The sequence below is a fragment of the Zerene cesonia genome, chromosome 3 (assembly GCF_012273895.1).
Source record: "Zerene cesonia ecotype Mississippi chromosome 3, Zerene_cesonia_1.1, whole genome shotgun sequence".
Taxonomy (NCBI): domain Eukaryota; kingdom Metazoa; phylum Arthropoda; class Insecta; order Lepidoptera; family Pieridae; genus Zerene; species Zerene cesonia.
The window spans coordinates 1,130,166-1,143,438 of NC_052104.1; the positions used below are offsets into that span (position 1 = coordinate 1,130,166).

A 13,273-nucleotide genomic window follows, 5' to 3' on the forward strand; every position below is an offset into this window, starting at 1 on the left:
TCATCTCAACTACATCTTAAACAACTCCGAATTAAATATGCGAAGCCGCGGGCAAAAGCTAGTATTTGTATATAATGTTTATATCAATGCTAAATTCCATAACCATTAAAGGCAACAGCTTAAATAAATTACATCCATCGAAAGCCACAGAGTATTCTCTATATTCAGGGATTACAATTACTGAGACATTTGCTCGAGTATTAACTTCATAGCAATAATAACAGGTAATTCCCTTAGGGGCTTTCAAGGGCTATTGAACGTATGGACAGCTAGGGTTGCCACAACTTTGTTAATCAGTATTATGTTGAGAATTACTTGTAAGCTCAAATACAGGAAGTATTTGAGCTTACAAGTAAGTATATTTCGTATGAAATAGTATTTTTGAGCATTTATGTGTTAAAAGATAACATATATGAGAAATTGGGGCTGACAAAATAATGACTAACAATTTAATAATAAAATAAAATCATGTTGTGTATAAAAAAATTCACCTTGTATAATATCAATTGAATATACCATTAGTAATGTAAAGCTTAGTTAAAACGAAGAAAGAAATATAATGTCTAACAATTAAACAGAAATCCTTTATAATACAAAGCAGCGATCCAATATAAAATTTCTTGCGACGTCGAATTATTCATAATAAAAGTAATGCAGATGTATCAAAATGTGTTTTGAGTAGTAAGCATGAATCAATTTATAAGATAAAATTATATCTATATTTTAATCAAAAAAATACCACCAAGGAACGAGCCGAACGTATCCCACAAAATTACACGTTTTTTCACTATTGTATTGAAATTTTATCCCGCGTTCTAAAAACATAATTGTCAAATTACATCAACAATCATTCGTTTATTTTGAATGCTCTCAAAATAGCCTAGAACATTCTAATTCATGAAAAAATAAAAACAAAACAAAAGATTACACTTGAATGTCGCTACCAACCTCTTATCGTTTAATTAACTCTCAGAAACGTCTGGACAATATGTGTCGGAAATTAATCTGCGCTTATTAATACACATTGGCCGTAATGTGCTTCCTTTGAGGCGATTATTACGCTGAGGAATATATTGGCAATATTAAATTAGATACGTCTAGAGCTGTTTTGAATTAATCTCTTTTAGACATCTATACCCACATCTACAGATTTCGGTTGGTGAACTTGGAGTTTAAGAATACGGGGGTAATATTTGGACTTAACGCTTCGTCTTTATTAATAAGATTTATACGTTTGAAAAACAAAAAAAAAAGGATTAAAATGTATCTGAAGTATTAGTATTGTAAGTTTGACGATTAAATTAAATTACAAAGTTGACTTTTTGAATAGTACGATATACTTATACCAATTTTCTTCAAAATGAAAAATTGTAAAACTATAAAAAATTTCTAACACATAATAAACATATCATATTGTTCAATATGATTACAAACCTGTTATCAACACACAAACAAATCTACATCCGAAGAAAAACAATACAATATCAATACTCGTAAGAGCAGAGCAATGTAACGCCCTGCGGCGTATAACGTTAACAAAGTTATTTGTGGGAACCCTAGGGGCAGTGCAAATGATAGTAGTTGAAGTTAAATTGATCAATTAAAACTTGAACATTTCTAAGATAGCCGCTGAGACTGCTACGACCTCGCTATGGAGCCAGCAATTCGTAACCATTACACCTATGTCTGTTTTAATTAATGTATGTCACATTAGGACTTATAAGAAAACAAATACACAACATAAATAATATGAAGAGGGGTTCGATTGTTTCTTTGGACAATCATCTAATATTAATTAAACTCCTGGTTCGAAAAATAATGTATAAGTATAGATTAAAAACTTTTTAACGGATTTCAAACGCGATTTATTCATTATATTATTTACCCGACGTTCCGAACACTTTACAGCGAGCGTGGTCACGGGGAGACTGAGATGTTATATGACGAAACGTCCAGTTAATAATATAATGAATAAATCGCGTTAAAAATCCGTTAAAAAGTTTGTAATTTCTAAATGTATAATACTCGCGTAAAATCAAACACAACAATGTATACCTTTTTTAATTTCCTTTTGAGAGCTTCCGCTGCATGCGCTGCGAGTTAGCGTTAGCCCAAATTAATTATTCGGACGAAGTCGTGCTATGAAGCTAGTCGATCATAAGGCGGAATTCGGAACCTCTTAGAACTCAGATAGTTTAGCCCTAGACGTATAAAAACATTCTACATACACTCTCATTCAAGCGTCTAATCTATCCCTTTTATAATCATAGCATTTTGGTTTAAAAATGTTTATTTTTTCTGATACAGCACACAACAATCTGGGACCTAATTTTACGACAAAAATCACAAATCTGCACATACAACAGTATTTCACAAATATAATAACTTTAGCTTAAAGTTTCGTTCTTGTACAGTTTCAAACTGATCAATGCCATTTAAGCACAATTTCAAAAACAATAGAAAATTAATTATTTATACATATTGAGTATTGAATGTTGACGTCCAATTAGCAAGGTTATATTGAACAGATGTCAGCAAAACTACGGTGAAACTAAGAGATTTCCGATTCAACAAAATCGGTCAAGTACGAATTGGACTAGCGACACTAAGGGTTCTGTACAAATAAGCCAAAAAGCAACTACCAAAATGTTGGTCACCCATCCAATTTATTACCTTGCCAAACGTTGCTTAACCGACTTTTTTTTACTATTTGTTATTATAATGGCAACAAACATACATCATTTATGAACTGTCTAACTCTTTTGCAAATATCTAATCACCGGTTCGTGAAATGCAGCCTGGCGGCAGACAAATGGAGTTACATACAGACGGATGGACGAAATCTACCAAGCCTTTGGCTATTACTGGTGGGGGTACTTCCCCGGTGCGAGCTGACCTAATTCGTGCCGAAGAGTGCTCGACTCCCACAATAAGTCCCTTTGGATACGGCACCCTAAAAACAGAAAATACTGGTTACGCCATATTTTTTCTAGGATGTGATCCGCTTATAATTGAGCTGATTTTTTTTTTATCTTGGTGCGAAGCAAAAATACACTTCGAATTAACCTTATTATTATCCGTGGAAGAAGTTTCTAGAAACTAATAGCTATTTTAATATTTTTCCTTTTCCATTTATTTGATCTTATTTTAGTTATAGGTTCCACTTATATTATGAAAAAATATCACAGCTTTTCTTCTGATTTTCTATCTTATATTGAAAACTCAAATTAGTGTCTTTTAAGATTCAACATCAAGTGAAGGTATTAAAAAATCCGGAAATCAATTTTATTCTATAGTTCAATTTCAAATCGAATATCATGTAAGCTATTCGTTATTTCATTATATCGTACTTCATAATTTTACGGACAGTTTAAATATAAATAAATAAATAATGCATGCGATATTTTAACCAAAATACGTCAATTACGTGGATTGAACATGCCATCTGATTCAGATTTACTAATAGTAACGTAAACATTTCATTCCCGTTTACTCAATTTATCAGTACAATTAATTTGATTGAGCGCAGATACACCGCTATATTAACGTTTTTCGAATGCTACCAATCTCGTTCCGATCTCAATATATTAACAACATAATCAAAACCATCCACATTCATACATCAAAGTTATTTACTGCGTTCCACTTAAAAAATGTCCATTTATTACGATTGCTATGTCAAACTCGCGAGACAGCGGCACTTAAATAAAAATTGCAATAAAACCAATGTAAAACATCGGCGTAGCTCGAATTCCGGAAGGCCTGTTTTAAAAGCGCGTTTTCACAACGAAAATTATTCGTTCAGAATGCGTGTTCACGGGCTGATAGTGACCGTTTTGCTCTTTAATTATGTGCATTGCTACTTCATAAAAGATGGATATTCATTGGAACTTTATAATACCAGCGATGTTAGCTTCAAGGTTAAGCCTATAAACGATGGCCCATTGCCGCTTTACTATGATTGGAGGGAAGAAGGCTTCGTTTCGCCGGTTAAAGACCAAGGGGCTTGCGGTGCTTGTTGGGCGTTCAGCGCTGTCGGTAATGCCACTTAAAATTTTCTTGGCGTAACGCCAACCCGTTTTAAATGCAATAGTTTAGTTACAGAGAAAGAAGGAGAGGAAATTAAGTGTACATTTCTTTTGTATGAACGAGACCAGTGTCATGCCAGTTAAGTCAGGTCATGCAATCTTATACGTTATATAACTAGGCTGTGCGGTTCAAATTGCATTGAATGGAGCGCATTGTCAGTTCCAATTTTCCCTGAAGCGCCAATATTGCAGCTCAAGTAGTTGACATTTAGATTTTCATTAGCTATAAGTGTCCAGTTTTTAATCACAAAACTAGCAACGGTTTCGATACTTCTTCCTCAGATTATATGTATATCCAATGGTTTGTTGAAACGGTCGCTACAATTGACCGGATTTTATTTTGAAAATCTAAATGTCTAGAATCATCAAGATACATAGAACATATATAGATACGCGGTAAATCATTGTAACATTTAATAATATAATTTTCAAGTACTCAAACATGCTATAGTGAATTTTGTATATGTCGGATACACTTATTAAATCACATCATTTTATTATAATATTATTGTACAAAAGGTATGAGGGGAGGAATGTTTTTATTATTATTATTTTCACAATACGTTGAGCTCTTCTTAATTTGATTTCGGATAAAGAATTAAATTTCATTACTTCATATTACTGTATATAAATTTTACGCTCCTTATTATTTATATTTATGCAATAAATTTAACTACTATAGTAAATCTAAAGCTACCTTTGGCCCATTATCATAATTAATAGCATTTGGCCACGATCTATTATGCTGATTTACGCATATCACATTATTCATTACATCTTGCATTGTTTTGTTTGAATGTCATTGATATCCTTATATAATGTCCTTTATTTATATTATAAATGCGAAAATCTTTCACAAATAGATTTATGTATATTTGAGTCTGGAAATAATTAGGATAAAGGTGACCATACCACGATAAAACATCTCATTTCCATGGGAAACTGCAGGCGGGAAGATTCATGTACTTATTTTATAGTTTTGTTTACGTTCAACGTATGAAAATTGTTTAAGCTAACATCGAGAGTCATATCAAGATATATCTGGACAAGGAGGTTACACTTTCTGAACAATTCTTGATAGACTGCGAAGTGGGACGGGTCGGCTGTCAGAGTACTACTGTATTGAAAGTGTTTGGGTGAGTTTTAAACTTTATCTAACTCACGTTGGTTTCCAACGGTTTGAAATACTCGTGTTTTGGACAAATACGTGTGTCGTGACTCCCAAATGGATAATCCTATTTGAGTACAGTTTTTAGTTTAACTATCGTCGAACTTGTAGCTATAATTGGTAGAATATATAGTGGCTAATATAGGCACAATTACACTGTTAAAAGAGCGGAAGATAATATTATAGTCTCATCGATATAGAAGATTACAAAGGACAATATTGTGCTTCCCGTGAATTGTTTCTGAATACTTATAATCCGATTTCAGCGAACCAACTAGAGCCAGATACAAAAATAAATCTGTATAAAGGTTCATTGAAGTCATCGCAATATATCGATTCATGTTATGCAGTTGAAGTAGAAAAGTTAAATATTATAGCAATGAAATACTTGGTTAGAGAGCATAAACTTTTCCCACAGCGTTTCTCGTGAACTTTCAACAAGATCATAACTAGGTCCAGTGAGTGCTCACCAATTGATAATATTATTTATTCTTTGGAGTTCTTTACCGGAAATTCACATAATATAGCTATTTAATACTTTTCAACTACTTCAAAAGCGATTTATTCACTTATTCGACTTGCAACAAAGTACAAGAAGTTCATAATATCATCATATCATTCAATAATTAGAATGGTAGTACATTTCTACTATATTCATAAAATGTTTACTACATGAATTTTCCTTAAGTCTAATAATGATTATTGTTTGCATCAGGGAAATTGTATCAATATTCGGCGGTGTGCTCCAAGAGCGAGATTACAATTCCTATTCCGGCCGGCCAGAGACCTGCCGCTGGCAAGGCAAACCTCAACCTGTCCCCGTCGTGGGGTTCCGTAGGGTGCAACCGGATGAACGTGTTATGACGGAGTATTTGTTCAAATACGGACCTCTTTCAGCGGGTATGTGACGAAGTTGTCAAAAAATACTGCATATCGGATTTTTAAAACTTAGAAAAATCGATCATCAGACGGGATTCAAATTGTGGGGACCATTCGGCAACCCATGTACTTCAAAGCGCATAAGTTTTTAAAAGTAATAGAGTAAAAATATTAATCAAAATGCTACAGGAATTATTTTCCAGTCAGGAGCAAAACTACTTATAAAAATGTTTTAAAAACGTGACCTTGGAAATTGTCATAAATTTTTTTATTCGATAATAACGGGATAAGTTTGGTAAGAGTTTTGGTTTGCAATTATTTCACATTGTTATGGTCAAAGTTTATGTTAAATATTATAGGTTCGATTCCTAATGGAAACACAGTAACACAGACTATTAAAGCATTGTCGCAAATATAAGTAAATCAATTGCAACCGTATAACATATTTTATGCTTTCGTAGATGGGGTAATATTTTGATCAAAAGGCGATACGTCTAGGATTTTTAATATTATAGGAGCTGATATTTGGTCAACAGATTATATTATTTAAATGTCAATCAATTGATTATATTCATACTTAATTGCTTTGAACACATTTCAGCAATAAATTCGGCATCTATGGAAAAATATAAAGGGAATTTCATAGACGAGCCCTCGGACGCCGACTGCCCTGCCTCTAACCTAAATCACGCCGTTCTCATAGTTGGATATAACACTTTCAGTAAGATTTTCCATCTTTATAGACATTAAGGTTTTAATCTTGAGTATATGCAGAGTAAATTATGGTAGAATACTCATAGATACATAATATGCTTTTTCTATTACCAACACTTCATTATAAAGAACAATTACTTAAATGCAGTCTGAATCCGAGCTATATAATCTTTTCTTTGATATCACCAATTAGGCAGCCACACCACTATATTGAAGATTCACCAATCACAACGGTTCACCGAGAATTTCAGCCTAGAAGCGTAGGTTTCCAACAATTTACCTTTGGTATTTCCAAACAACTACGATGTTGGGAGCTTTGACAATTTCCCTATCTCTTATAAGCTGCAAAATTTCAGCTTCTAACTTTTCGAGTATAATTCAATCATTTTTTAATATGGATCTTCAAACCAGCTCTTTATGGATTTATGTATCAATGGGAGATTTTTTCTCAGAGATATTGCTGAACTATATATATATATATATATATATATATATATACCTTATAATATAGCTTTTTTCCTATTTTTAACCGACTTGACCGACTTTGTATTTATTACCTAAGAACTTAAAAGTGGGTGAACCAATATTTATCTAACTTTATTTAAAAGCCTCATTTGGGGTCTTCTTTTTAGCTTATTTGTGACAATTTGAAAGCGGTATAGTTTTTGTTAAAAATAAAAATGTTAAATAGCTTTGGAATGCAGACGGTTTTATTGAGAATAGAAAAAGTCGAAAACAATTATATCTCCAATAAATGATACTTTGACATATCCGTTTCAGTTGACAAAACTACTGGAAAGCAAACTCCGTACTGGATTATCAAGAATTCATGGGGGAAGAGTTGGGGGGACAACGGGTTCTATTACTTGGTAAGGGGAAGGAACGCCTGCGGCATCGCTAGCGACATATCCTTTAGTATTGTTAACTAATTTACAAGCAATAAAATGTACTGCAATATTAAAATATCGTAATTTCATTTAGAATTTTATGATATGGATCAAGTGATAAATGTGTCGTTATTCAAAAAACATGAAGGAAAAGGATACGAACCTCCAGGTACTCCACTCGACGAACGAAACACGGTATCATGCTACTATTTCACGCCGATCTTCTGATGGGGTGTGCTACATTCCCCGGTTTGAGCTATCCCAATTCGTGCCGAAGCGCGTACACCTCCCACAATCATGTTATATCATAAAATAAAAAGATAAGAGAACACACACATACAATTAGCTATTATAAAATCCACTCGAGCGAAGTCACATGCTACTGTTAGTGTAGCTATAAAATTGTCAAATGCAAATTTCTGGCCTTTCCCAATCCTGTAAATGGTACTGGTACAACGTCGGTGATCGATGCTAATAATATTATAATGTGGGACGAGTATACCCAATACTACTTTAGCAAACCCTTTGAATGTGATCCTACATAACATCCAAGCTACAACCATATCAAACGTTACTTATGGATGAAAGAGATTGAGCGTCACAACACAGGGAATTCTAATGTGGGGTAATAATATGATCATTTGTTTAAAAAAATGCTTTTTTAGTACCAGTAAAACTAATTTCTTAATTGGTAAGCTAAACTCATTCAGTAAACATCATAAATAAAAACTAATTAATTCAAACATAGAAAACGTTAGAACACTAACTATATAAATCGTTCAATCAATAAATTCGAAAAATGCGTTCTTCTTTATTTAAAAAAGATATCTACACAAGTATACTAGCATATAAAAATACTGAATACCACATAAAGCATAAACTATATAAATGCTTAAAAAACAGACGCGATAATATTAAAAAGCTATGTATAAATAAAATAAAAATGGAAATGGAACGACGTAATATTTATTTCGTACAATAATTAAATCAATGAATTTTGGTAACATACCTGTTCCATAATTACTTTTTCATTCCGCTTCCAGCTTTCGTATAATAAATTGGTTCATTTTAAACTCGTAGTATTCTCAACAGACGGTATAAATTGAGCGCTTTTATTACAGACTATCAATTGAAGAAGATTATTCTGGAACATTCTGCGAAATAAAATTCTCGTAATTCGATACTGAATTTCTGTAATATATCTTATTTTCTGATTACTTAAGCATAAAGTGTGTTATGGAACGGTTAAATTTATGTCAAAGTATTTAAGATACCTATTTTCAATTGATACCTACGTACCTACGTAGCATTTGTCTAAATGACCGCTGTCTCAATGGCGACGGATACTTTTACTCCAAAAACACGGATGCGCCTTGTGTATTTTAACATAAACAAGAACTAGCTTCCAAACCGTGACTTCGTTCGCATGCGCACGCGAAAACGATCATAAGCATAGTAATAATTACAACAATGCTAATAAAATGAAAATGATAGTTATTTTGTTCACATGTTATACATCACAACATCTATATATATAAAATTCTCGTGTCACAGTTTTCGTTGCCAAACTCCTCCGAAACGGCTTGACCGATTCCTCTGAAATTTGGTAAGCATATTGGGTAGGTCTGAGAATCGGCCAACATCTATTTTTTATCCCGATATTCCTACGGGATGCGGACTTACGCGGGTGAAACCGCGGGGCGCAGCTAGTCTTCTATATATATAAAATTCTCGTGTCACAGTTTTCGTTGCCATACTCCTCCGAAACGGCGTGACCGATTCCTCTGAAATTTGGTAAGCATATTGGGTAGGTCTGAGAATCGGCTAACATCTATTTTTTATCCCGATATTCCTACGGGATACGGACTTACGCGGGTGAAACCGCGGGGCGCAGCTAGTATAATATATAGATTTGGTTGGTGACAGTGACAAATAGATAAGTGGAACTTATGCCCATTTGAGGGTTTGAAACTCGTTTAAAATTAGTTTTAAAAACTTCTTTTAACATGCTTTTATTACCTTCATCTGCATATTTGTATGTTTATTTGTTTGTATGGAACAAACTCCTTTTAACTCGATGTTGACTGACTTTAAACGCATCGATTTAATTCAAACGAATTGACATATACTCATATTAAGGATAGAACGGGTGTGACAATAATTTTATGAGTTTATCTTATTATCCTGATTAGATTTCCTTACTCTGTATAAGAGCAAGAGAGACAATTTAGTTGATTTTATCATTAATGCGTGTTATTTTTATAAGCTGTTTATTATTCCTCTTATACTAAGTCTACTCACAAAATTGAATAGAACTCGAAAACTAGCTGGACAAACCAAAAAAGTTAAAGTAGGTCTTAAGTCGAAAAGTTTGTCCATCAGATTGTTTGGTCTGCTGACAGATTCTTGGAGATCTTCCAAATAACTTTGCATTGAATTCAAATCAAATACAAGAAGTTTCAGCACTGTAACGATGATATTCTGTCTCTTTGTTTGATCTGTATAATAGAAATAAAGTGGGACCGAATATAAAAATGAATAATGCCTAGTGACCAGTGAGTTTATTGCACTAGCGGTCCGCCCCGGAGTCGCCCGTTGTACGAGAATAGCACATTTGCTAGTCTAGTAGTTCCTGTGATTAGTACGTTCAAACAAACTCTTGAGCTTCATATAATTAAAGATATATAGATTAATGGAGCACTTTGGTAGCTGGTACTTAAAATGTTAGGTAGCCATTGCAATCACATTTTAATATTTAAGTCCAACAGCTTCTCAGCAACAAAATAATATCTGCAATAGCGATACAAAAAAAAACTATTGTTTTATAAATGTCGATATAATATGTGTGAAGTCCCGTGTCCCCTAGTGGGGTATGGGGCAGATGATGTACATCCGTTTCACTGATCGATTTTCTTTAGGGACAAGTAGGTGATCAGCCTTCTGTGTCCTGCCAGACCGAGACATTTTTTTTTTTCTGCGTCCCCACCGGGAATCGAACCCAGGACCCCTCGGTTCTACGCTCACGCGTTAACCACTGTACCAAGGAGGCGGTCAATATCGATATAATATGCATGTCATATATCGACCATTTGAACTTACCAGACTAATAATCCTTACTAATACATAAGTTAACCAATAACAACGACTTACAAAGTATGTAAAATAGTAAAAGTTTACATCCCATAAAAACACACAATCGGCACTTCTAGAAGACAATAATTTCAGTCGAATTCAGTAGAAGACATTCAAGTATTGGAAATCAGAAAGTTTTCCAATAAAAAAAAAACTTCATTCGCCGAAATGGAAAGTATGTCCCGTTTTCCGAATGCGAAAGTGGACTAAATTATGCAAGAAGTTTTTGAGAAATGTGTATAATATTTTAAACGATCAAATTCGATCGGAATTTGAAAAGAATTTCGGCGCTACGTTTAATTATTTATCTTTTATACAATGACTTTTCTCTTATGTTTTTGAAATTCCTTTTTCAATTGGCTAAAGTTATTTTTCTTTATATTTTAAGGGTTTAAATATTATGTATTCAGTTACCAATATTCAAGCAATGTTTTTGAAAATTAAATAACTGGATGATTGATATATTGCTTCGTAGCTTGAGCCTTGCATACCTATTATTACACGCATTTAGAAACTTTCGTCTTTTTTGCATGTGTTAAATTGTGGAACACGAAATTAGTTTGTGGTGGCATTTCTTGTATTACCTTTATAACTTATTATAATACTGGTAAAATGCATTAATAATATTAATATCTCTATGCATTATCTTATCGAATGTGGAAGCACGCCTCACCCGAGACTGGTGCGCCCCCACCGAGACTAGTGGAGGCGCCGGAAGCCCACTTCCATTTTCTTACCCTTCGCAATCCTTTCCTTTATTCCCGTCCCAAATCCTTTTCTATTGTCCCTGTCCGTTTAAAGTCGGCAATCCATTTGTAGAAGCATAGGGTCTGGAGGTGACCTTACACTTTTGTAAATGTTCATGGTCGTTGGTAGCGCTTACCATCATCATGATGGTAATCAAAAAATAAAATCTCTATCAAACACCACATAGATACCGCACCAGACACTTCTACAAAGTACCACGATCCTTCTTATCTCGCTATCGAACTGTTCTCAATCATATTTCATTTAGTCATAAAGAAATTGCCGCAAACAATATTCTCGGCCTAACAATTAGTTGAGGGGACTCTTCATTCGTCAAACTAAGTACGGACTGTGAACTAATGCCGCGGCTCGCCGCGCTGGGGCATGCTCTAAATCTCTGCCTATTTGTTAACAGTAATAAGCCAAAATAAATGTACAAATGAAAAACTGCTAGCTCCAGTTTTGGAGGCTTGAAGTTCTCGTAAGTTGTGACCGGGTTTAAAAAGGTATTTACGTGGGAAAGAGTAAATGGTCTTCATATCTTCAGGTATAAAAATCAATTGGTGTTCGTTTGTATCGATTAAACTCGAAAACAGCTTGGCCAGCTTAGCTGATTTTTTTTTTTGAGATGTTTTGGTATGGTTGGAGAGAGCAGAGACAATTAAAGGCGGCAAAATGAATAATTACTCTCAAGTTAAAAACTAAACCGCTTTCAAATTGCCAGAACTGGACCATTTTAATGGGACCACATGACATGTAATAGTATTTGAATATAAAAAGAATCATCAAGTTCTTCCTGTAAAAAGTTGTGAGGTGCCTTTGAAGTCAATCCCACTTACACTGGAAATTCGCTCAATACTTCTTTCTGGATGGAAAATGGTCACTAACAAAGAGAAGAAGAAAGAAAATTATTTCGACATAACCATTATCAGCAAACCAATTATTCCCATCGTCAATTCTTTTCTAATCTTTACCCTTTAATAGCGGGCAACGCAAAAGCAGCGGCCCTAACCTACAAATGTACATGATTATTTACATCAAGTTAACCACCAGTCAGTTTCCCGCTAATACATAATATAATAGCAATTCTATATTGAAAAACTGCTTTATCTCTACGAAAATACTTTATTTTGTTCTATCGAAATGAAGACAAAACATTTTATCTTGTGAAAGTAGAAATTTATTTCATCGATCGAATTATTGTCACATTGGCTTTATTAAATTTCCTAGTATAGTGATTTCATTTTCAATACCATGATGGCAAAATCAAATACTGACATACATAAAGTTAGAGTTTACTTGAACGCGCCATACTCAGGAACTACTGGACCGACTTCAAAAATTCTTTCACCATTCTACATTGTACGTGATCCCTGGTTATTGGCTCTTTATAAACCATGGGTAGAGCCGGGGCATACCACTAGTCTCAATATATTTATCTTGCATATCACACTAATATTATAAATGAATATTATAAGTGAATCTTTGTTTCAACCTTTGTCCAAAGCGGACGTGTTTCGGATCTTTTTTAAAAATTAGTTAAATTTTGAATACGAATTTAACCCTTATCTTTATCTCGTAATAAGCTCTGCATTGGTGTGTAGTATCGCGAATTCAATTTGCAAATAAATTCCCCCCGCGCGCGCGATTCGACGCGT

General features: G+C 33.9%; 1 protein-coding gene across 1 annotated transcript; it reads left to right on the forward strand.

The window, feature by feature from the left end:
* Positions 1–3,806: 3,806 nt before the first annotated feature.
* LOC119839023 (cysteine proteinase 15A-like) lies at positions 3,807–7,778 on the forward strand. Its single transcript, XM_038365195.1, has 5 exons — positions 3,807–4,038; positions 5,101–5,224; positions 5,972–6,156; positions 6,737–6,856; positions 7,630–7,778. Exons 1-5 carry the CDS (start codon positions 3,807–3,809, stop codon positions 7,776–7,778), a joined length of 810 nt encoding a protein of 269 aa, XP_038221123.1.
* The last annotated feature ends 5,495 nt before the right edge of the window (positions 7,779–13,273 follow it).

What these genes read in the sequence shown, in the direction of transcription:
- LOC119839023 (XM_038365195.1), top strand. Translation starts at nt 3,807, where the DNA reads ATGCGTGTTCACGGGCTGATAGTGACCGTTTTGCTCTTTAATTATGTG. An exon ending in ACTGTATTGAAAGTGTTTGG is followed by an intron (nt 5,225 to 5,971) that starts GTGAGTTTTAAA and finishes TGTTTGCATCAG; the next exon opens with GGAAATTGTATCAATATTCG. An exon ending in ATACGGACCTCTTTCAGCGG is followed by an intron (nt 6,157 to 6,736) that starts GTATGTGACGAA and finishes AACACATTTCAG; the next exon opens with CAATAAATTCGGCATCTATG.